Genomic DNA, 25,077 nt, shown 5'->3' on the forward strand with positions numbered 1-25,077 from the left:
AATGCATCGTGCCTTCTAGTTCTAGCCACAGGCTTCAGTGCTGTAATTCATCATGCCATCAGCATTTTCAGAATCTACACTCACCCTGCTCATCTGCATCTGAATGATTCTCAAAATAGCGTGTATCTCATTCTTGCACGGATGTCCATTATCTCGTGCGAGAAACACGCTCACTTTCCTGCCTATCTCAATCCAACTACAGCCAGGTTGCTTACTGACTCCCCTGTGCTTCATGGAACTCCTTACTCTGAAAACATCTGCCCATTTTCCCAGCTCAGCGTACATATTCGAGAGAAGAACATAGGGTCCAGAGTTCCTAGGATCAAGCTCAAACAATTTCCCAGCTGCCCATTCTCCCATCTCAACGTTCTTATGCAGTCTACATGAACCTAGCAGAGAAGCCCAGAGCACAGCGTCAGGTTCCATTGACATTTCTTTTATGAGCTCCTCTACTTCCTTTAGATGACCTGCACGACCAAGCAAATCAATCATGCATGTGTAGTGATCCTGGGATGGAATTATCCCATGATCCTCGGTCATGGACCGAAAGTATCTCCGGCCCTCCTCCACCAAACCAGAATGTCCACAGGCTGACAAAACCCCAATCATGGTGACAGAATCTGGACTCTCTTTGCTGCACAGCATTCTCTCAAAAAGATGCAGTGCATCTTTTGCACGGCCGTTCTGTGCATGACCAACAATCATTGCATTCCATGACACATTATCTCTTGCTGCCATCCTCTCGAACACCTTTGCACCATCATCGATGGAGCCTGTCTTCAGGTACATGTCCACAAGGGAATTCCCAACAAACACATCAGACTCCGGTCCAAAGTCGAAGCGAAAACCTTCTTTAAGGACATGCACGTGAGCTTGCTGACCAAGCTGAAGATCAGCAACATTTCCACATGCATTGAGAACATTTCCATATGTGTAATGTGTTGGCCAAACTGACTCTCTTTTCAACCTGACAAAGAGCCTAAGTGCCTCCTCCTCCTCACCATTCTGCGCATACGCTGCAATGAGCACATTCCAAGCAATGACATTCTTCTCGACCATTTGTGAGAACACCATCTGAGCATCTTCCACATTTGCAGACCTTGCGTACCCAGTGATCAGAGATGTTTCAGAGACAACACTCCTAGAAGCCATGCGATCAAACACACACCTCGCTGCACGTGTCCTCCCACATTTAGCATACATGTCAACCAGAGCGTTGCTCAGCACCATGTCCTCCCTAAACCTATCGGACTTCACCACACGGGCATGGACCTGCCTTCCTTCCCTATCTGCAGCAAGGCCCGCACATGCACTCATGACACTTGCAAGTGTCACCTCATCAGGCACGAAACCAGCCTTCATCATGCTGACAAATAGTACAAGAGCCTCACCCACAGGGCCATTCTGCTCATAGCAAGTAATCAAGCTGTTCCAGGAAACAATATTCCGCTCTGGCATTGCCTCAAAGACCCTCCGTGCCTCCTCCGGCCACTCACATTTTGCATACATGTCCAAGAGCGCGCTCCCAATGTACACGTCCTTTGCATGTGGCGACTTAGAGACAAGGGCATGCACCTGCACCCCGGTCCTCGAATCCTTCTCCGCAGCACATGCACTCAGGGCGCTGGCAAAGGAGTAGGCATTGAGCACGAAGTCGTCGGCGTGCATGGCGGCCAAAAACAGGAGGGCATCAGCACCGCGGCTGTGCTGGGCGAGCGCAGCGATGACGGCGTTGTAGGAGCACTGGTCTGGGTCGGGGATGGCGTGGAAGAGCGCACGGGCGTCGGCAGGACGGCCAAGGCGCGCGTGCGCTGAGAGGAGGGCGTTGTAGGAGAAGGTGTTGGGGTGGGGGATCTCGTCGAACACCCTGCGTGCGTCAGGGAGGCGGCCGAGCCGCGCATAGGCAGAGACGAGGGTGTTGAGGAGGAACGTCTCGGCCACGAAGGGCGATTTGAGGGCGCGCGCGTGCGCGGCGCGGGCTGCGGGGAGGTTGGGCGCGGAGCGGAGGAGGTCGGCGAGCGGCGCGGAGGCTCGGAGGTGGGAGACGAAGTGATGGTGGTGGTGTCGCGCCATTCCATACCAAATTGCCAACGGGCGCGTAGTAAGTGGAGCAGGCAAGCTTCCGCTTAAAAATTCCAACGGGTACCAGAAGGCAAGAACTAGGGCGCAGCAAGCAAGCTGGTTCACACGATGTTGAGTGGGGACTCGGAGGAACGAAATGCGGCGGCGCGGCTACGGCCGTGGCCAGCAGAGAGGAAGAAGGGGAGAGCAAGGGCAATACTGAATACAAGACTACCAGTGAACACGCGACAGAGCACCAGAGTTGTACTACCAGTAGTGTTTTGAAACAGCTCGATTCGTAGAACGAACGAACTACATGAAACTCCTGTGAGAATTAACACTATAAACAGGCCAAAGTCTGAGCATCCTAACTTCTCTTCTTTCTGTCTTCCTTCAAAATGTTCTGTTGGTTGTTCTCTCTCCCTACTTTCCCCTTTTGATGACTTGACAAGATGTATTATTATGAATATACTGAGAAAAGAAACTAAATTATGTAATTTACAACGTCTTTTGCCAACAAATACTTTACAACCTCCCCAGCATCTTCCTATCTGATGCCATATGATCACCGAGAGCTCTCGTCGTCAAGAGGAGGTCTCAGCAGTCAGCACTCAACATAGACAGACTATCAGAGAGCAAGTCTCAAATGGTCGCCTTGCGGCAGAAAGATGAACCGTTCAACGTGGAGTTAGTAACTCAGTATGGTAGCTCAGTTGATACAGAACTCCGTGGCTGTCAAAAATTGTTCTCCGATTCGTACTCACCAGAAAGCTGAGAAAAGCTTGAGGTCATGATATTGTCAATTACAGCAAACTGGATTCAGCCCTCGACCCCTTCTCTTGGCTGGAGGTCATTCCTTGATTCGTCTCGGCAATTACGCATATCAGTTCAGCCACCTGGTAGCCGAGGTCGTGGCACTCACAGATCACAGAGGCAACCTCGCCTCTCCTTCCAAGCTAAATGGCAATTCTTCGCAGCCCTCTCCTTCCGAGCTAAATGATGTGGACTCTGCTTCTCTGCCACCATCATTGGACTCGTAGTCCACAGTAGCCACAAATTGAACTGGTGTCAGGGGATTGCTGTCATTGATGCACTTGGCAGCTCTCTCCCCTAATTTTCTGTTCCCATATTCCCTGCAGCAATCAAAGATCCTTAGCCACATTGCAGTTGTCGGCTCGAATGGCATGTGCTCCACAAAATCCTCGAGCTCAACCATGCATCCATGCTTGCCCAGCAGCTCGATCATGCATTCATAGTGCTCGATGCGAGGGATGATGGATTCATCCATCATCAGAGTGAAATAACTCCTTCCCAACCTGACATGCCCCTCACTGATGCATGAAACGAGTGCACCAAGGAAAGTGACAGAGTCTGCTTTAATCCCCTGCTTCTGCATTTCATCAAACAAATCAAGCCCATACTCACCTTTACCACTGTAAGCACACCCAAAGATCATCGAATTCCACAGGATGACATCGCGAGATGGTCTTGCCTCAAATATCCTGATAGAATAATCGAACTGCCTACACTTGCAGTACATGTCAATCAATACACTACGCAGTATATCGTCAATCTCATAGCCTTTTCTGATCATGTATGCATGAATCTGCATACCCTGCTTAAGCAGAAATATGTTGGCACAAGCTGCCAGTGCCGAGCTGAACGTGGACTGGTTAGGAGTTACCTCAGATTGCATCTTTGTCAGTGCATACAGAGCTGCTTCACTCATGGAGTGGCGTTCATAACCTGAGATAAGTGAGTTCCAAGAGTAGCTGTCCCTCTCAGATCCCATCTCAAACAGAAGCAGTCGTTCTGCACTCCTCAGGCATCCACATTTGGAATACATCCTCACAAGAGCATTCTTCAGGATAGGGCTACTGAAAAAACCACACTTGATAGCGAAAGCATGAACCTCCTCACCTTTCCCAATATCAAGAATCCCAGTACAAGCACTGAGCACTGAACCGAGCGTAATAGCATCAAACTCCCTTGTCTCCTGCCTCATCTGCTGGAACAAAAGCAAAGCACCAGTCAGATCCATTGACCTGATATAACCGGTTAACATAGCATTCCAGGACACTAAATTGCGCTCTTTCATCCCTTCGAACACCCGCTTTGCATCAGCAATCCTTCCACAAGAAGCAAGTCCTGACACAATTGAAGTTGACATTACCATGTCCTTCATTGGTGCCAAGTTGAAGAGACTCTGGGCTGCATCCATGGCACCACACTTGGCATACATATCTACGACTGAGCTCCGCACGTGCACATGGTGCTCGTACCCATGTCGGAGCACAAAAGCATGTATGCACCGCCCTTCTTCAAGCGCATTGTTATCCCGGCAAGCAAGAACTGCATGTGAGACCGTATAACCAAGCGGCCTAACTCCTGCTGAGAGCATCCGAAAGAACATGTCAACCGCCATATCCCCCATCCCTGCAAGATGATAGCGCCGTACAATGACATTCCATGAAATGGCATTAGGTTCCAAAATGTCATCAAATGCCCGCCTCGCATCTGCAAGCAAGAAGCAATTCCCATAAACATCAACCAGTGCTGTGCCAAGAATGACATTCGACTGGAAGTCCCGCTTGGCGATATGGCCGTGGAGCTGCCGGGCACCACACAAGTCGAGGCACTCGGCGCAACAGGAGAGCACGGACGCCATTGTGGCATCCTTGGGACGAATGCCAAGGGAGTTCATATTGGAGAAGAGGGAGAGAGCCTCAGATGGATGTCCCGCACGGGAGGAAGCCGTGATAATAGCATTCCAGGAACCCCCGTCCCGGAGCGGCATTAAGTCAAACAATTCCCGCGCGTCAGCGACGCTGCCGCAGGCAGCAAGGGACTCGATGGCGCGGTTGAAGAGGAAGGTGGGGACTGATGAGCGGGAGGTTGAAGACGCGGAAGAGGAGGCGGCGAGGTGGGTCGCGATGCGGCGGGCGGCCGAGAGGGAGCCGTGTGAGGTTGCCAGGCGGAGGAGAGAGGCGTAGAGACATGAAGGTATCGGGGAGGAGGACCAGGAAGGGGTGAGCTTATCTAAGGCAGCGAAGAGGCGTCCGGCGGCTACGTGGGCGGAGATTGCGGACACGGTTGCGGCGGAGGTAGAGGCGGCGGCGGCCGCCATGGTGGCGGGAAGGAGAAGGAAGATTTATTTTATTTTATTTTATGTTTAGGGGAAGGAGAAGGAAGATGAGACAGAGGGGTGGGCTTATGTCGTGGACAAAACTGGGCCTGACGGGTTTAACTGAGGCCCATTACTTGTTTTCCGTTGGTTTAGGCAGCTCAATTTTCGGTTGAACCTGCCGAGCTTACTTTCTGACAGCAAGCTCTGTCCCAAAGAAACAGAAAACGCCTTCAAAAAAAAGAAACAGAAAACGTTTGGAACAATACGCCTATTACCCAAATATTTAAGGTTCATGCTAAAGTTTCATTGTTATTCAATTTTGAAATTAGATTTTCAATTGCAAGTTTTCATAGTCATTTTCTTGGGAAAATAAATCCATTGTTATGAAGTGTTCGTTAATTAGTTAACCGGTGAACGAACCGGTGAGGCTCTCGATTCAGGTTTTTACCAGTTAAACCGTGTTCACTGTTCGGTTTTTTAAGATGTAAAATAATATATTTTGGTTGAGTTTCGGTACTAACCAAATAACCGTAGATGCGACTTTGTGAGCAACACATAATTTTTTGTCACATGTTTGAAAACTGAAGTACTCACTCCATCCAACATAGAATGTCTCAACTTTGACCAAATTTGAATGCATCTATACACTAAATCATGTCTAGATACATTCAAATTTGACAAATTTAAGACATCTTTTACTGAACGGAAGAAATAAAAAAACACTTTATTAAATTTTGTTGTGATTGTTCTATTGCTACGGAAGTGAGTAACACGGTGCCTTGGTTTCACGTGTCACGAAGTGCTGGACTGACCCAAGCCCAACCGGCAACACAGCCCACGTGAAAATAAAGGTCCGGAATCCTGACCAAAACTCCTCTTAAGAAAGGAATCCTGGGCAAAGCAAGCCCAACAGTTTACATTGATTAAAAATAGAGTAAATTGCAGAAAAACATCACTAGAGGTTAGGATTTCACATGGATACTAATTTACGTTCATTATTAAAAATCATCGGATTTACTTAACTCCTCGCTCTAAGTCAGGTCACCTGTCGCCTGCCAGCGGGGCGATTGATTGACCTGATGGCCATCTTTCTGACTTTTTCTGCTCTCTCTCCCGAAGCTCTACCAAATCCTCTCTTTCTTCACCCACCGAAGCTTCTCGGTGCCCTGTAGAGCCACTGCTGCGCCACGCGACCCCCGCTCACTCTACCCGCGCCGGGCGCCGCCCTTCGCCCTGCCCTCGCTCTACTCACGCGTTTCGCCCCGCGCACCGTGCGCTGTCGCGCGCCGCCTCTCGCCCTGCGCTCGCTCTGCCCGCTTCGCGCGCTGCCACTCGCTCCGCTCGCTGTCGCGCGCCCTGCGCGGCCCGTCGGGGTGGCGGAGAGGTGCTCCCACACACCCTGCGCTCAATCCGCTCGCTGTCGCGCGCCCTTCTCGCGCCCGTCGGGGTGGCGGAGCGGTGCTCCCGTGTGCTCTGCGCTCGCTCTGCTTGCTGCCGCGCGCCCATCGGGATGGCGGAGCGGTGCTGCCGCAAGCGTCGCAGTGGAGGAGGCGACACGGGCTGCAGCGACGTGCTGCCGTACTTCGGGAAGAAATCGCGACGCAGGAGGAGGCGGCTCGAGCTCGGCGTCCTCGCTGGAGAAGGAGCATGACCGGCTCGGTGTGGAGAAGGAGAGAACCGAGGGAGAGCATGCTGGCAGGCCGAACTGGCGAGACACGCTGGTCCGACAGTGGGTCATATCTGTCAGAAATGGGCTTAGACGTTAGCAAGTGAAGGGTTAAATAAATTTGATGGTTTTTAGTAACTAAATGTAAACTGGTACCTATGTAAAACCCACCCATAGTGTGATTGTTTTCTGTAATTTATTCATTAAAAATTTGTTGTGCCTACTGCACCAAACAAACATGGCGAGCCCAGCTGGCTATTAGGCCCAATACTTGCGCGATTATTTTGCTCCGGGTTTTTCCACAGGAGCGGTTGTTCGACTCGCCGTTTGGTTCGTTGGCTGGGTGGTCCAGTGCTCTGAAGTCTTAACAGACTAGTCAGGTCTCCGGTTTCTACACCTGTGGTCCTAATATTATTATTGAGGTGGCAAATTAGTTCTAAAATTACTAAACGGCATACCTAGGTCTTAATTTTTTGTTAAGTGGGTCACGACAAGTCTCCTAAGCTCGTCCAGGAATGTTTGACCGGCCTACGTGACGCGCTGGCCGAATACACTGCAGCTAAGGAGCCCATTGGACAGAATTGACGCTATAAAATTTAGAGTAAAGTACACCCTCGTCCTAATATTATTTACGTGGTGAGTTCTAAAATTGCAAGCGAGTATTTGCCAAGTTGAATCCGTGTGCCGATCAGGTGGCTTGAGAGCGGTGCATGAGGACCTGCGTGGCCTGTGGGGTGGTGAGTCTTTTCGACGGGAGATAAAAGGTCCATAATATGACAAGATATCCACCGTAGAGAGGCCAGCCAGAGAAATCACTCGCAGTAGTAGATCTATGCTACTCCTTAGGCAGCAGTACTCCAGCTTACACGTCATCAATAGGACGCAAGAAAATAGACCTGCATGAAAAAATGCTCCCAAGTCCCAATGTGTGTGTGTGTATCCTCCGGACGGATAAATTTCTAACTGTCGTCATCGCAATCTTTCCGATTTGTTTGCCGACGACAACGATCGATGCACCCGTTCTCCGGGTCTTGCAGGCGGTGTTTCAGTTTAGCGCAAGCAAACGCTATTTCAAGCTGATGTGACTGTCTCGGTGGTGTACGTGGGTTGAAATTATTGGCACCTTTCTTCTTCCTGTCCCCACGAGAGAGAAGTTAACAACGACGCGTGTACAGTCCTGTTCTATGTCAAAACATGAAGCAACCATGGAGGCGTCGACCACAAAGCGCACTGTAACAAACAGTACATACCGTTGTCGACTCACTGTGTCACAATGAAGAGCGATAAATCAATTCGAGAAAAGGTAGGAAACAGTAGGATGTCCATTTCGATTTGCCGAGGAAGAGAACGGCATTCCAAAGGTGCACGCACACGGGCGCGTGCTCCCCAGCCGAGAAATCCTACATATGCCAAAACCGTTCCAAAAGAACTAGACAATGCCCAAGTACTTTATTTGCTGGTAAATTTTAGTGGAGAAAGATCAAATTTGCGCTGTGTGTAGAAAAAAGTTATGTGGTTAAGTTTTTGCTTTTCAAGAGCACCAATTTTTTCTTTTTCTTTTCGCTAAGGGCCCAAATATTAAAATACCCCTTTTCGATGAAAATTTAGATCATAAATAATATATGAAAAGGGAAACTATACGTGTAAATTTTTTTCAGAAATTTTGGCATTTAGAGATTTTTTTAATAAATGTATTGATCATACAAATACTCCCTTGGATTCAAAATGGATGTCCTTTTAGACTCTACATTTAAAAAAAATTGTTTGTCCTTTACCTTCCTACTTTGCTTGTATGATTGCTTTGGGATGAAAAGAGTTAATGCGAGGAAAAAGAGATGTCCAATATAGACATTTCACTCGTCCTCTTAACTCTCATGCTCAACTTAAAAGACATGTAATGTATTCTCTATGCAGCAAGAGACGAGCCTTTTGTCCCAAGCAAGTTGGAGTAAGTTAGATATGAAACCCTAACAAAAACTTATGAAAAGTGCAAAGTAAATAAAAGAACAAAAGAGTAAATCAAGATTCAGCCACATGGATTGCTGATCCATGCAGCCATATCAAAGGCCAAATCTCTAGGTACATTCCAGACTTCCAGTCCTTCAACTGTCTCCTCCCATGTAAACTTTCATCGCTCTCTACCCCTCTTTGTATTATCGATACCCCTTCGAATCCCACTATTAACCGGTGCTTCTGGTGGCCTCCGTTGAACATGCCCAAACCACCTTAATCTGTGTTGGACAAGCTTCTCTTCAATTGGCTTCACTTCTATCCTATCTCGTATCACTTCGTTCCTAGCTAATCCGGTCTTTTCTTGTGTGGCCACACATCCACCTTAGCATGCGCATCTCCGCGACACTCCTCTATTGGATGTGTTGTCTTTTAGTGGTGGCCAACATTTTGTTCCATAAAACATGGCAGGTCTAATTGATGTCCTATAAAACTAGTACCTTTTAGCTTTTGTGGGACCTTCTTGTCACATAGGATTCCAGATGCTTGCCGGCACTTCATCCATCCTGCCTTGATCCCGTGGCTAACATCCTCATCAATACCACCATTGATTCGCAGCATTAATCCCAAGTATCGAAGCTGTCCCTCTTAGACACTACTTGCCCTCCTAGACTAACATCTCCGTCCTCGCATGTAACGCCATTAAAGTTGCACCACATATACTTCGACTTTGTCCTACGAAGTTGAACCCCTTCGATTCTAAAGTTTGCCTCCATAATTCGACGCCCACCCTGCTCTCTTCTAGTAGTACCACATCATCAGCAAAGAGCGTACACCAAGGAATATCTCGTATGTCCTTAGTGACCTCATCTATCACCAAGTCAAAAATGTATGGGCCCAAAACTGAACCTACCTTGATGTAGTCCTTCCTTGGTAATGTATTCTCTCCGTTTCTTTTTATTTATACATGTAGCATAGATAAGTTTTATCTAAATATCTATTCATTTAGACATGCAAATTCTAATTTGTATATAATCAGTCATGCTTACTTTCTTTGGGCAAATAATTTTAATGCAACTATCCTATTTGGTGAGCCAAGGTGGAGATAAAGAGAGATTGGAAGAGTAAACGAATGATAAAATTAATTACATAGGGAACCCAAGAGGAAGTCCAACAACAATTTATTCTTCTATTTATTTGGTCTAAAACGCGGCATGTATCTTGTTTGAAATGGAATGACTACATCTTGTGGAGCATGGGAGCATGCTGCCGGGAGCCATGTTTCCCTCCTGAAGAAAGGCTGATCCCACTTCAATGCATGGGAAAATCAAAACGACGAACGATGCCAGTCTTAGCTGCTATTGCTCCCACACCACCCACCACCAATCCACCAGGGTGGTGCCACTGCCAGATGATGGAATGTTGTGATGGCAGTGCCGCCGCGCCGAGACGCCATTCATGGCTGCCTGGTGCTTGGAACAGTGGCAGAGGGGATGGATGGATGGGTAGATAGATAGATGGCCCAGAGCACATTCCAGGACCCAAAAACAGGCAGAGAAGTGGACGACCCACCGATGCCAATGCAGGAGCAGGACAGATTACTTGGTTGCTTGGGTTGAAGTTCCCATGGACACCTCTCATGGATTCATGTAGGTTCTCAGTTGGCCTCTTAAAAACAAGGAGGTCATCCAAGAAAGAATTTCTAGTGCTGCAGGCCTTTGTTGGTGCAGTCATGCCACCGATCGACGCAGAGTAGCACTACAGATATCGATAAAACATTTCCCAAATAAATGGGTATTAGGCACCAGATCGATGCATCTACCATATATATCATAAAATTTCATACCCCAATTTGATCTACGATATAAAAGGGCAAATTTCACTATAAATTGTAGCCCGTAGAGAGAGAGAGAGAGAGAGAGAGAGAGAGAGAAAGTATTCATGTTTTTAGTTTCTGTTGACATATGTTGTGTTTTGAATTGAACTTTATAGCATGCAGCATGCTAAATTGAATTACACTAACCAAACATTGTTTCGAAATTTGTTTGATGACTACTTGGTGATGCTACCGCTTGTTGGTAACACAGTGGTGCTAGAACTTCTCTGGTCTTCCATCCTAGTAACCTAGTAGGATTCCTTTTAGTGTACATCTTGAGTCAGCAGTAATTAAGCACCCATGATTCCAATTGAGAGCTCAAATGGAAAGCCCAATTGAGGCTGCATGGACAGCTTAGTATCATCACATCTGTTAATTAATTCAGGGGCGTAGTTGGTGGCTAGAGATTTTAATTCAGGCACCCAGCAATGTGCGATCTGTCTATCAACTTAAAAAGTTACATGAGAATGCAGAGGCAGGATTACTTAAGTCCTAACGTAAGAATAAGAACAAGAATGAAAAACATGCTGAGCTAAAAGTGTGAGGACACTCGTACTGCCGCTGGAGATCCTGTCGAGCTGATGTTTCCCTTGCTTTATCAAACAGGGATGCAGATGCGGAACTGCGTCATCAGGACGTCACCCGAGCAGATGGCCCCAGAGAAGCTCCGTATGATCCGTGGGCCGCTCTCTCCAGGTCCAGGGGTTAGGTAGTCCCACCTCTACGTGTGTGTGCTGCTGCTGCCACGCCACCACTAGCAGCACCACGCCACAAATGCATGCACCAGCTCAAGTGGTGCATGGACTTTGCCTAATCTTACATGGACATGGCCTGCCATAAAGAGACAGAGCATGCATTAGAATCCTTCCTAAAGAGAAGGGCTAGAGGTAGAGAAAAGTAGAAGGAAAGTGCAGCGAGTAGTGTTTGCATGAGTGTGTGCACCATGAAATGATTAACTATCATCTCGATCTCTCCTTTATTTCTTTTCTATGAGAGCACAGATTGAGCTGTTAGGATACTTACTGCAAGATTCTGATGATCAAGAGGGTTGTTATGCTTGTACCCAGATAAGGATCTCACCAAATTTTAGGGAGTAGTAGTGGTTACCATATCATTGAAGAGATTAGCATGCAGCTTATCCATACTGCATCGATCCACGTACCCAAGTCCTTCCTGTCAGATGACTTCTCTGCGTACGAAGATTTGTCTCTTGCCAATTGGGCTGCAGCTTAGCAGGAGCTATTTTACCGAAGTACTCGACACTCAGCAGCTTAGTGTCACAGTCATAACAGTGATGTCTGCCAAATCATTGCTGTCTCTTGCTAACTGAGCCAGGGAAGTAATCTGAGATGATTGATAAATGTCTTTTTTGACGAAGCAGTTTGCAAACAATGAGCACAGAATGGATGGGTGAAAAGGAGCTTGAGTGGCTTCATCTCCAAGTGATGCGCCTTGTACTTTGCCACAACTCCACTGAACACTCTGCAACTTGTTGGGCGATTATAACAATGGTCAAGAGGTATAAAGAAGCAGGCTTGGAGAAGGGTGACGGCTGCATGACATCAGGAGGAATACAGCCATGCCAGACAAATTTATACAGTACCCACCACTCACAAGATCCACTACTGGGATGCCGCAGGACATTTCCTAGCCCATTTGTGCTGGTAATTTCAGAACACAGCTGATGATAGTTCCAGTTGGGTTGGACAATCCTGAATCCTCTTCCTGACCTTTCCTTCACATATCACCCAGTGAGAAGTTAAAGCTGTCATCATATGGACAAAGAAATATAGGAAAGTCAGTTTGACAATGAAGGAGGTAACACAAGGGTGAGTGTAGGTCTCTAGGGTAGCCTTCAGACATTGAAAAAATGATCTAAATTAAACTAAAAAATTCTTAATTGTTCTAATGCAAACTGGAGTTATTATAATTACTGGTTTCATTTCAGGCAAACACTTCCACCCATATCATTATATGAACCGACAAACTAATGTATAATATTATACGGAGTACACAAAATTAAAACATGAAAATATGGAGCATGTGGTACTGCCCTAAAGAAAATAAAAGTAATGTGCGCACACAAAACTGCTTTATATTGTTGTTGTTATTATTGTAAAAAAATCCCTGATATGTGGGTCGAGGAACATAATTTGCACATCGGCTATCATGTTGGTGGCTGCAATGAAAAAAATCACAGGTATGCATAGCAGCAGTAAAACAAATCAAGGTACTATTTGTTGGTCTAAATAAATATGGAAGTACTATTTGTTGCATGATTGCTTGACATTTACTTGATATCCAACACACATCAAAATAAGAGAGCAAGTCAAAACTTCTGTCTAATCGACACCATAATTTAATTGCAAGATAAGGTTTCACATTACTCGCGCGTGCAACCTAAACAAACCATACGTTGATTCTGTCATCTCACTAGTTCTTCATTACATCTCCCCGATTTCAGAAATGGATGGCAAATGTAAGAATTGAGGAAACTCCAATCACATGATATTGCAGTATATTGACAATTCTCTTGGGCAGACATGGACATGGTGTTTTGAAGAGTACCTAAAGTAGCACCGAAGCAATATGCTAGATTATGATCCAAGAGTCTGCCATCAAAACTATGGATGAGATGGTTATGTAATGTAACATATCCAAGAAGAGTCAACGATCAAATGCATCCTCAAAAGGCTATCATAATTAAGGACTCCCAAACAAGCATGATTGCTAAACAAGAAGTTGTCTTGCTCTGCACCTTTGTAATAAAATATATAGAACATGATGAGGCACCATGCATGCATGCATTGATGGGCTCTGTTAGTTCATAATCATCCTTCTCAATAGTACAACAATTTGCAATAAACCCTCTGAACACCAAATAGAAGATACTCCTCTGTCGAAAACCAACACCAGCCTTTGCTTATCATCATTAGCTTCCTCCATATAAAAAATGGAGAGGAAGAAAGCATGAGGCTTAAGTTGCCAGGCTTCTCAAAGCAACAATTCTGCAGCCGCCTCAAAGCCTTTCAACACACCTTGAATTGCAAGTCTCTCCCTCTCCCTCTACTTACAAATATATGCACGCATACACCCTCTATAAATATCACTAAGACTGCACGATAAGCAAGCACCTCTGCTTTCGTCTTCCTCACAGCCTTCCATCTGCCTCTAGTCTATCTACTTCTAGCGACCTTGCACACTACCATAGATGGGTGGAGCTTCTAACCTTCCTCCTGGTTTCCACTTCTTCCCCTCCGACGAAGAACTCATCGTCCATTTCCTCCGCCGCAAAGCCTCTCTCCTCCCATGCCGACCCGACATCGTCCCTACACTACCTCCAAATCGTTACGATCCATGGGAACTGAATGGTATGCACCTAATCCTTTCTTTCACATATTCATGTATACTTATCACAACTCAACTTGTTGATGTCAAGTCCTGATACCAACAACTCTTTCAAGGCAAAGCACTTGAAGCAGGGAATCAGTGGTACTTCTTCAGCCACTCGACACAGAGTAGGACCTCACAAAATGGGCAATGGAATCCAATCGGCGCTGACGAAGCAGTAAGTAGTGGGGGTCGTAATATTGGCCTGAAGAAGAAGTTCATCTTCTCCATTGGGGAGCCCTTTCAGTCAAACAAAACCAACTGGGTCATGCATGAGTACCACTTACTCGACGGGAATGGGGGTAGCAGCACTTCAAGTAGTTCAGGCAAGCGGTCCCACAAGAAGAAAGGCCACTCAAACAAAGTGAGTGTGGCATACATATTATTGCATTTAGCAACAAAAAAAAATGAACTTTGCATTTAGCATTATCATATTTGCATGACAAACGTGGCCATCATGTATGTATGATCATTGCAGGAATCCAGCAACTGGGTGATATGTCGGGTGTTTGAATCGAGCTGCCATTCACAAGTGAGCTTCCACGAGGACGACATGGAGCTTTCATGCCTAGACGAGGTGTTCCTATCCCTAGATGACTACGATGAAGTCAGTTTACCAAAAAATTAGAACTCTTGTTAGCACAACTGATAGAGCAGGTCCTGCACACCTATCATGCCATCTGATTATGATGATTCTCAGAAGAAAAGTTTGTTTCTGGACGATCAAATGATTTGATAAGTGTTAAACCTAATTCACTCTATCTAGACCAGACATGTAATTATTCTCCTCCAAGAATGTGCATGAAACAACTTTGATTTGTTTCAACTACTAAGGAATGGGTAATCTTTCTACCAGAGATTACTTGAGCATTTGTAATAACAAAGGACATGTCCTGGATGATGATCATTGTATGAAGCCAACAGTGAGCACCATAAAGTCTCTTGTGGGGAGAGGGTTGGAACTAACAAAGGACATGTCCTGGATGATCATTGTATCAAGTCAACAGTGAGCACCATTTTTTTTCTGATGGGACAACAGTGAGCACCATAAAGTGGCTAGTGTGTGACTGTGTGTGTGTGTGTCCGGGGGTTATGAGGACTCGTTTCGCTGGTTTTGGAGAGATGCAGCCATTGCTTGTGTGCCTCCCCCCTCCCTTCAACTCATTGCTTTGCTTTCTATGTCTTGTGAACAATGTTGTTGTGCCCACAAAGCAAAGGCCAAGGGACAGAAAGAAGACAGTATGGTTGGAACTTGCGCAAGCATATTGCTATTGATGTCATGAATGAGATAAGCTCCAAAAGGTAATGCTGTCTATGTGCGTGTCTCTATTGCAGACAAAAAGTGTGCATGTGTGAGGAAGTGCTACTCCATGCACTGGTAAGACATACCAAACCGGTTACTCTTGCTTAGATCACTAACCAAGGACAGTAACAGCTCGGTAACTTTGTTTATAAGTATGTACTAAAATATTGGCTTCTTAATCCAAACTTGGAAATGTGATGATATAACTCATGTCAGTCCTAAAACAAGCTGGTAGTGCCCCCATCCATAACTTTAGCATGCCTATCTGTACTTTCCATGGGTTGCAAGCTGACGTGGAAATGACCCATCATACATATAAGTGAATGAGAAAAGACATGGATGAAAATGAGAGAAACTAATTATGACTATGCTACTGGTTTACATGTGTCACCAATTCAGTTGTTCATCTAATGACTTTTCTATTGATGTAGCAGTAGCACCAGTAGAGATGTATCGGAAGTCCTCACTCCGAACAAAGAAAAAGGTAGATCACTCAAATTATTTTTGCTACTCCCTCTACTCCAAAATACACCTCATATAGATTTGTGCACTTGGAACAAGGCAACTCTCGTTTCTAGTGCCTGACCACTCATATTTGATTAATAATAAATGGATGTGAGTAGTTATTGGCTGGGTGCGGGTACCGAGAGAAAAATGAGGTGTATTGTGGAACAAATGAGAAATATCTATACACGTTGTATTGTGGAATGGAGGAAGTACCTGATTTGAAATCACCATTTTGGGTATATGGTAAATCTATTCTTTAAAGAACAAGTTGCATTAAACTAAACAGCCACAGGAATATAGGAACACGATATAAGTGCACAGTGACAGTTATTGAAACAATTAAAAGTTTCAAACTAACCATAATATATTGAGCAACTGGACCTTGAGTAAGCAACCGGTGACTAGTAGGTAACACCATACATCCAATAATTCTCCAGGACTTCCTAAAAGTAGAAACAATATGTAGATCAGCCTTTCAATGTCATACATTTCGAGTGAAAATTTGGGATCCAATAAGTCAAATACTACAACATGAAGGTCGGTGGCATGGGTATCAAATTAAATCAAAAGTAGTATGGCCAAAGATCCTACTCCATATCCTTCTCTAGTCAAAGTAGCTATAAACACGTAACACAGTGAAAAGCGCCGTAAATAAATATGATCAGCAGTTATTAGTTTGCTAGAATGAGCATACTTAAGCAAGTAATACCCCCCCCCCCCCCCCCCCAATACAGACACACACATGTCTAATTTTTCTGTAGAAATGGCAGTACAGTTACCATGAGTGAATCAGCAGGTCAAAGATGACATAGCAGAACAAAGTTCTTCTAGATTATATCCAGACTATATTCTTATACACCAGCAAATCAACAGAGCTCCCTCCGCACCGACAGGCAATGACAGACACTTGACCTTTATAAGGCCCAAAATACGTGTGTTACTGTGTTAAAACTTTAGTAGATTGCTAACCGACTAACACTATGTCACGTTTAATATGCTACTGTACTCTCTGATAACTTGAAAGAAATACGAAGGAGTCATCTAAACCACTTAATGGCGCACTATCTATGTTCGGTAACTTCATGCGCCAATTGACCTCCACATAAGTACATTAACTTCTGCACAAAGGCTGCATAATGTAGTGCACATGCTTTGTCATGTAACCATTAACCCAAGTGAGTGCACATATACCTTATCATGGAAGCCATTACCTATTGAGCAAACCACTCATGGAAAAAGCCATTTCAGACGGAGATTAGGCAGGTTAGAGTCCAAACCTGCAATACATTTTTCATAACCTACTACAAGGAATAAAACAATTGAGAACTTTACAGATGAGTCAGATCTCTGTTATTTTCAGCAAGTACATGCTGTGTTCCTTAGGTGATGACACGAAGTTACACATCAACAACTAAGTGAAACTTCCTATGGGGTCCAATGTCATTCGTGTACTTCTCTTCTGTTGGACACCAATTATGTGCATGATAGAGATGAACTCATTGATAAGTGTGGTTAGTGGCCAGGTCTGTTTCAATCCTGCCAAACTAATTATGTTAGATGGCATCAAAGCAACACAGGACCACTAGAAGACCGCTCGTAAGAGAACATGGGCATTGATTCTGAATGGACTAACTCTGGTTATTTAGTTGACATCAGATAGGATGAGGATCATCGATAATCTCACCAGCACTTTAAACCTAATTAATATGGTGCCATCTCAATCCTTGCACCTTCTCCAGGACCACATCTGATGATTTGCCTGAAACACATCTACTGGACAGAACATCTGAAATGCTACATTTCTAAGTCAGCTTGATTTCACCTTCAGCATGAATTGATTGATCAACGACATGTTTAAGTTTTTTCTGAAATATTCAGAAATACGTGCTGTTCAACTGTTTAAAAAAATGACAATCCAACAGCACAAACACTGGCTGTAGCAAAACAGAACTAGAATCTAGGTGTTCAGTGACTGAATTATAACAGCTCAGAGCCGAATGTCATCTTTGAGCATGGAAATCTGGGCATTACCTTTTGCAGCCCTCTGAACTCTGAAGCTACTGCAAGTGATAGAAATGAGATAGAAATGAAGTGTATAAAGAGCATCACCCGAAAGAGATAATCACCGCCCCAAATTGTTTGCACTCTCAACTAAACCCTAAATTTCAGAACCCACATTCCAACAAATTTTTCGAAATACTCCTCTCTGATCCCAAATTCGTACACATTGCTCGAACTACGGAACAAAGGACCTCCAAAGTAGCATGCGACCTCAAGTGGAACCACAATTTCAATTAAATCAGGTATCAGAGGGAACCAAATTGAAACGAAGCCAGGGCAATGCGGTCTCAAAGTTTGACGAAAATATACTGCTACTATAAATCGCAGGAAAAAGAGAACAGTCTGCAGGTGAGGCGAGGGGCTTTGAGAGGAGAGCACCTGGTGGGTTCGCCGGAGGCGGAGTTCGCCAGAGTAATCGCCATCGTCACCGCTGGCGACCGGAGGCTCCTCCTAGAATAAAGGCCTCGGCCCGTGAGCCCAACCGGCCCACGCATGGAACCCCCCACGCATCGTTTTTATGAGACTGCCCTTTCGGAAATGCGCGTTTCGAAATTAAAATCAAGAAATCAGCTGGAAGGCCTGGCAGTACTCGGATTTGCCCAACGCGTTACCGCCAAAACGATCGGGAATTTTTGAATCCGATTCCGGGACGAACTCGGCAGAAACTAAGCGCGTCATCCTCGAGCGACCGACCAATCGCCGATATAAATCCCCATCCATCCAACCCCACCGATCTCAATCCAACCCAAAGCATCTCCACTTCTCGATCGCCATGCCAAGACGCACGCCCTCCAGTTCTTGATCCGACTATCCTCGAGAGAGAGAGAGATCGAGAATTCCGGATCGCGATGATGGCGCTCTCGTCCGGGTTCTGCTCCAGCGCCGGCTCCGTCCTCTCGCCGTCGTCCTACACCCCGGGTACGCCCTCGTCGTCGCCGTTCCAGTTCTGCTCGCCGTTTGCGGAGCCCTACGAGGAGTGCACGCCGTCGAGCCCTTCTCCGCGCGCGGCGTCGCCGGATTACACGCCCGCGAGCCCTTCTTCGCGAGCGGCGTCGCCGGATTACACGCCTGCGAGCCCTTCTCCGCGCGCATCATCTCAGGATTACACGCCCGCGAGCCCTCTTCCGCGCGCGGGGTCGCCATACTACACGCCAACGTCGCCGGGAGCGCTGCCTTGGTCGCCATACTACACGCCGGAGTCGCCAGGAGGGTCGCGGCCGTCACCATACTACACGCCGGCGTCGCCAGGAGGGCCGCCTCCGTCGCCGTACTACACGCCCGAGTCGCCATACTACACGCCCAGCTCGCCGCCTTCGTCGCCGTACTACACGCCCGAGACGCCGCCGCCGTCGCCCATGGTGTCCGACGCCGAGTCCCGCACGTCTCCTCCAGCGCCCCACCGCCACCATCCGTACGAGAGGAGCGGCCGGCTTCAACGAGCCTCAGGATATTAGCCTATTGTCTCGTCCATTGTAATAGGAGATAGTTATGGGATTCTCTGTGTAGAAATTCTTGCATTTCTATGCCTTTATGTAATCCTTGGCAACTCTTGTATTATGCTACACGAATTGATGAATTATGAATGCATTTGTACCTGTGTATATCACTTAAGATTCTGGTGAATATTTGAGATTATTTTTATACTGTAACCGTGTTACTTCTCGTTTGTGAGAAATTTTTCTTCCTGGATGATGGAATTGTTTTCTTTAGATTAGGTGTCGTTCCACTTTCTTCAGACTAGTGTATTGTGAGTTGATGAAAACCTTATCTGCTGATATCACCTAGCCACCCAGCAATTGTAATCGACCCGTAAAGATTAAGGATTGACATGTTTTCTGCGATTTCTGATAGAAAACACGTGGCTACTCTGTAGAACTGAAGCCAAGCAAGTACTTCTGAAATCTGAAGATATTGAGCTCACAACTTGCTAACCGTCTAACAAGGTCGTTCAAAATTGTGAATCATCCAGTTTGCTCCCAGCATATCAGTGTCTTGGAGTGACGCAATTAGGCTATGCAGATGCCGTAATGCCAAAGTTGTTTTACACATGAAGTTTTTAATCTCACTTCTGAACATGCTCTACTCACTGTCTGCCTATTATGGTGCTGGTGGACTGAGAGTAATAGAAGGAATCATGCTGAAAGAGAAAGACCGACAACAGTCGATGAACTACAGTATGCGGTGACATCATGCATGTTTCTGAATGGAAGATTCTGATTGGAAAGAAGCAGTCGAATGTTCAGCAAACTGAGCAGATCTGGATGACACTTCCTCCTGAATATATTAAGATTGATACTGCTGCTGCTTTTGGAGCTAATTCGTGGACACGAGGATGGGGTTGCGTGGGTAGAGGTGAAGACGGGACTGCAAGTCTGCAACCTTTGCACTTGTAGGCTATTTGTCGTCAGTTGTTATTGACTTTCATGCTGAAACGTTGGCTTTGCTACACGCAATAAAGTATGAAAATCAATGTGATTTTGGGCCCCTTTGGTTCATGCCCCAGCGCACCACGCCAAGAAGTTGGTTTGCCAGCGATTTGGTTGAGGATTTCGCCCCCTGTTTCTCGCCCGCGCGTGGGCGCAAAACTAAACCGGTGTTGGCGTGTTTCCATGCATTTCTGCAGGTGGGTTGGCTCGTCAACGTGCGGGCTTGAAGCCAAAGGAATGCCGTGAGAGCGTTGGCGTGCCAATATTTGGTGAGGTGCTATCAAAACATACCGGTCCAAATTTTTGGTCATTGAACAAAATTTAGTGTTTGTTTGGATGATGACTAAATATTTGGCCAGCCAATGTCCCATAGCAAAACCATCACCAAATATTTAGCTAGCCAAATTTTTGACAAGGCAACTTTGTACTCAAACCAAACGGCCCCTTTGATCGTGTCCTCTTTGCTACAAATTGTTTCCAAGGCCTGCAAAGTGCTGACTAATTTGTTCGACTTAACTCCGGTTGGCATGCTTCTACGGGAGGCAAAATGTATTCATGTTCTATGTTAAATATTGCTCCCTGTCTTGTGACAAGCCAGCCATATGCTCGCTGGGTGCAGAAAGAGTTCATGGTGACCATGTAGTACGGTCCGAGAGCTTCCCTAATATTGTAACCCGTGTTGTGGCCAGTGATTTAGCTACACCCGCAATTTAGTATACTAGAAGTAGAATATATGTTTCCACTAAAAAAAAGTACACTATATGTATTTCTGTTAAAAAAAGGATAATATGCAAATGGCGAAGCAGGTAAACCGTGCCCGCCTTTTCCAAGAATTCCATGGGACTCCACCCCCAATTTGGCTGGCATCGGGTCGGTCAATAAAGCTTGGCCGTAAAAATACATATTTCGTTACAAATTGGAGAGAAAAAAGGTAAAAAGAAGAAAAAGAAGACACTTTGGAACTAGAAGGTGGAACCGGTCGAAACCACGAAGTAAGCTAGCCCAAAAAACATACGGTTTCCGTCGCACGTGCATCTGGCATCTTTCTTTTGCTTCATTCTTACATATCATCATTAGAAAAAAAAAAGAACAGAATAGACATAATCTCTGCAGAACCACACATTTTAAATTAGTTTGTCTTTATCAGCCTCAAAACGGGTGGTCTGGCGGTTTGATTTGATTTCTTTCTGACCCATTAACCCTGCTTATGCGCGCCGCCAAAATTTAGCTTTTATTTTTTTCTATTTTTTATTTTCTTGATTTCAGGTTCTTATTTTAAAAAAAAAATATTTTACTCCTAGCTTTTTAGTTTTAGTTTTTATTTTAATTTGCAGAAAAAAACTCCTCTTCGAGCGCTGAACACGCCGGTGAGTCATAGTAGGATTATTTGGGCGGGTCAATGTTGATGTGGCATCAGACAAGTGGGCACCACCTGTAAGAGATCAAGTCAAACCGCCAACCCACCTGGTTTTGAACCGGTCGAGACAAACTGACTCAAAATATGTGGTTCTGCGGACATTTTGCATTAACTGTGATTCTGCGAATGCCTAAAAAAACTGTGATTTTTTTAAATTTAATATTTAATGGTCGCCTCTCAAAGAAAAACCATAGATGGAGCTGTTTACTTTACTGTAGTGAATATATTGTCTACATGTTTTAGCAATGCTTGGAGAATAAGATGATAAGATTACAGGGCACGCGGCCAGCCAACTTTATAGGCGAACTTCTTACAGATGATACAATCACTAAAAATCGGTAGATAGTTTAGTTCAACTTGTTAAATCCTCCCGGATGCCTGACAACTCCTGCGCGGTTTCTCCTCCGCCCCCGGCCTCCTCCACGAGGAGGACCTCTTTTCTTCCTCATCATCCGTGACCTCATCCTGGTAAGTGATATAGCCTTTGGCCGCAAATTCCTGCCGCATCTCTTCTACCATTGCGAGCACATGCTTGTCGCTCTTCTCTGCCGCTTCGGTGCTTGTGGCCCATGTGGCCCTTAGATTCGCGAAGATCTCTGGGTACGCCGCCTCTACCTCCGGCAGCACCTTGGCCACCTCAGGGAAGGGCGTCGGCCGGTAGGCCATGAGGAATTCCGCCTCGTCCGGCGGATACCGGAAAGTCTTCCACTACTTCTTATTGTTCTTCTTCTCATCCTCCCTTGCCATGTTAACCTGGCCCTCCTCCACGGCGAACGCTGGGTCGTGCTCCTCGGAGGAAGAATTCGTCGTTTTCCGTCCTTGATCGGATCTTGTAATTGACCGGATGGTTTGTTGGCTGTTTGTGAAAGATAAGCTTGGACCTGGCGTAGTCAGTCTCGCCGTATATGAAGGGCGGCGGACCCAAACCTTTCCGACTCCATGTGGAGCAGTTCTACGGTAGCCCGTAATCAATACGGGCCGTTCATCGTTGAAGATCTAACGGTCCACGTAATGATATACTGCTGGGTTAAACAGATAATGTTGGGCTAAATAGAACAGTATAGAGGCGGTATTCTTCTAATTAAGCCCACGTCTTGGTCCCGCACAACCCCCGCGGCTCACTATCCTCGACAGAAAAGACGTCGTCTTCTCCGAGTCCGGTAGACAGGCAGGGAAGAATCTTCTTTCATCTCCCTTTTGAGTGGTAAGTTCCCGGGCTAAGACCATCCACGGCCTCGCTTCGCTATTCTCGTCTGATTTTTGCCATCCCCGAGCTCCCTATATCTCACCTCAGATCACCCCCCAGCTTCAGATGGCCTCTAATGGCTGCCTCGTCTTTTCTTTGTCAGGCCGTGATTTTAGATCCGGGAAAAGCAGGGAGGGGGAGGTGGGGGGAGCCACCGTCAGTCACGTGAACCTCACTGCCGGTCTCATGGCTTCTCCTGAACGGGGAGATGGAGAAAACGAAGAGACAGAGATGATTTTCACATCAAATTGTACGGAGCTAGAAGATGAGAGTAAATGGGCTCGGGCCCATTAGAAATTTCTATTCACGTAAAAAAGAAAAAATCATTTATCATTAATTCTACCCTTATCAAATCAACGGTGCAGATTTATATACTGCTTTCCACCCCTTCGCAGTATAGGGGTACCGTAAAATACCTCATGTGTCAAAAGAGTCGAAACTGAAACCGGCCCGGCCTGCCCTCCAATCCCTCTCTCTTTTTTATTTTTTGAGAGGTCCAATCCCTCTCTCAATCGGTCTCCGGACGAGCTAACGAAAAAGGCTGTGGACAGAAAAGGCCCATGCGGCCCAATACTTAGTCCGGAATGTATAGAGGCCCATGCAGCGTACAGCGGTCAAGATCCTCTCCAAAAGAGAAAACATTTGCAGCGTGCAGCGCGATCTTTGTGGTCTGAATGAAAGACAGCTCTGTACTCTCTCTTATCGTCTGGGTTGGTTTAAAGTCAAACTTTATAAATTTTGACTGAGATTGTACAAAAAAATCAATACGAGCAACAATAAAAAAAAACACAATATAAAAACATGGGCATTGATTCTAGATGGACTAGCTCTGGTTATTTTGTTTCAGTTTTTTCAATACCTTGTGGCTGAATCAATTAAAAGAAAAACCGACGACAGAGATCCTGAAGAAACTAAAAGTTACATCAAAATTCGTTGAAGTAAAAATCTCTAGATCCGTCATCTGTATCTAAAAAAAAATTCATTTCTCAGGTGATGAAATTGTAGAAGACTGGACTTACACAAGCTGGATTTAACCTCATAGGTTTTGAATAGCCGCATGAGTCACTCACCGTTATCGATGAGAACCTAAGATCGTTGAACGCACTGTGACCGGAAACACATCCCTTGCAAGGCAGGTTGTCGAACGCTGATTTGACGAGGAAGAAGATCAAAATAACGAAAATACAAACCGCGAGATCCACTAGCTCCATGTAGTAGATCCTGATGACTACACCCAAAAAAGGATGGAACCAGAAAACCATCATTCTATGCGTCATCGCCGTCATGAGGACACAAAACTTCACAAAAAAATACACAAACTATACCCAGACGTTGATTTATGATTCTCTCGTCACCCAATGCCGAATTGGTGGTCGGAGACGAGTGGAAACAAAAGAAAATCGTTGATTTGGCTGCTTTTGCTTCCGGCGGCTAGGGTTCTTGGACGGAACGTGGGAAGACCCGTCACAAATTCTTTGGTTACTTAGTTGACATGACAGAGGATCAGGATCCTCAATAATCTCATGAGCACTTTACACCTAATTAATGTGGTGCGATCTCAATCCTTGCACCTTCTCCAGGACCACATCTGATGGTTTGCCTGAAACACATCTACTGGATAGAAAATCTGAAATGCTACATTTCAAAATCAGCTTGATTTCACGTTCAGCATGAATTGATTGGTCGACAACATGTTTAAGCTTTTCTGAAATTATCCAAAACACCTGCTGCTCAACTAGCTGTTTTAAAAAATGACAATCCCACAGCACAAACACAGGCTGTAGCAAAACAGAAGTAGAATGTAGGTGTTCAGTGACTCAATTATAACAGCTCAGAGCCGAATGTCTATCTTTGAGCATGGAAATCTTGGCATTACCTTTTGCAGCCCTCTGAAGCTGCTGCAAGTGATAGAAATTAAGTGTATAAACTGCATCACCTGAAAGAGATAATCACCGCCCCAAATTGTTTGCACTCACAAACTAAATCCTAAATTTCTGAACCAACATTTCAACAATTTTTTCGAAATACTCGTCTCTGTTCCCCCAAT

General features: G+C 45.6%; 3 protein-coding genes and 1 long non-coding RNA gene across 8 annotated transcripts; 1 reads left to right on the forward strand and 3 right to left on the reverse strand.

Annotated features, from left to right (window-relative positions):
• Positions 1–2,312, reverse strand: LOC104585339 (pentatricopeptide repeat-containing protein At2g13600). Its single transcript, XM_010241630.3, has one exon. It carries the CDS (start codon positions 2,071–2,073, stop codon positions 22–24), a length of 2,052 nt encoding a protein of 683 aa, XP_010239932.1. The 5' UTR covers positions 2,074–2,312; the 3' UTR covers positions 1–21.
• Positions 2,313–2,518: 206 nt separating this feature from the next.
• Positions 2,519–5,254, reverse strand: LOC100844847 (pentatricopeptide repeat-containing protein At3g26540). The gene has a single exon (XM_010241631.3). The coding sequence runs from the start codon at positions 5,186–5,188 to the stop codon at positions 2,987–2,989; it is 2,202 nt and encodes a 733-aa protein (XP_010239933.1). The 5' UTR covers positions 5,189–5,254; the 3' UTR covers positions 2,519–2,986.
• A 5,780-nt stretch (positions 5,255–11,034) lies between these two features.
• LOC106865462 lies at positions 11,035–16,578 on the reverse strand. Of its 5 annotated transcripts, XR_002961351.1 has the most exons (3): positions 16,239–16,578; positions 13,249–13,292; positions 11,035–12,445 (listed from the first exon to the last, which is right to left on the reverse strand). It is a non-coding gene; the product is annotated as an uncharacterized LOC106865462 (long non-coding RNA). The 5 variants fall into 5 exon arrangements; XR_002961352.1 differs by lacking the exon at positions 13,249–13,292; XR_002961350.1 differs by lacking the exon at positions 13,249–13,292 and having other exon boundaries at positions 11,035–13,248.
• On the forward strand, positions 13,675–15,098 carry LOC100840174 (NAC domain-containing protein 104). The gene is made up of 3 exons (XM_003579745.4): positions 13,675–14,051; positions 14,145–14,434; positions 14,549–15,098. Exons 1-3 carry the CDS (start codon positions 13,892–13,894, stop codon positions 14,696–14,698), a joined length of 600 nt encoding a protein of 199 aa, XP_003579793.1. The 5' UTR covers positions 13,675–13,891; the 3' UTR covers positions 14,699–15,098.
• Positions 16,579–25,077: the final 8,499 nt, after the last annotated feature.

Source organism: Brachypodium distachyon, chromosome 5, assembly GCF_000005505.3.
Source record: "Brachypodium distachyon strain Bd21 chromosome 5, Brachypodium_distachyon_v3.0, whole genome shotgun sequence".
Lineage (NCBI taxonomy): Eukaryota > Viridiplantae > Streptophyta > Magnoliopsida > Poales > Poaceae > Brachypodium > Brachypodium distachyon.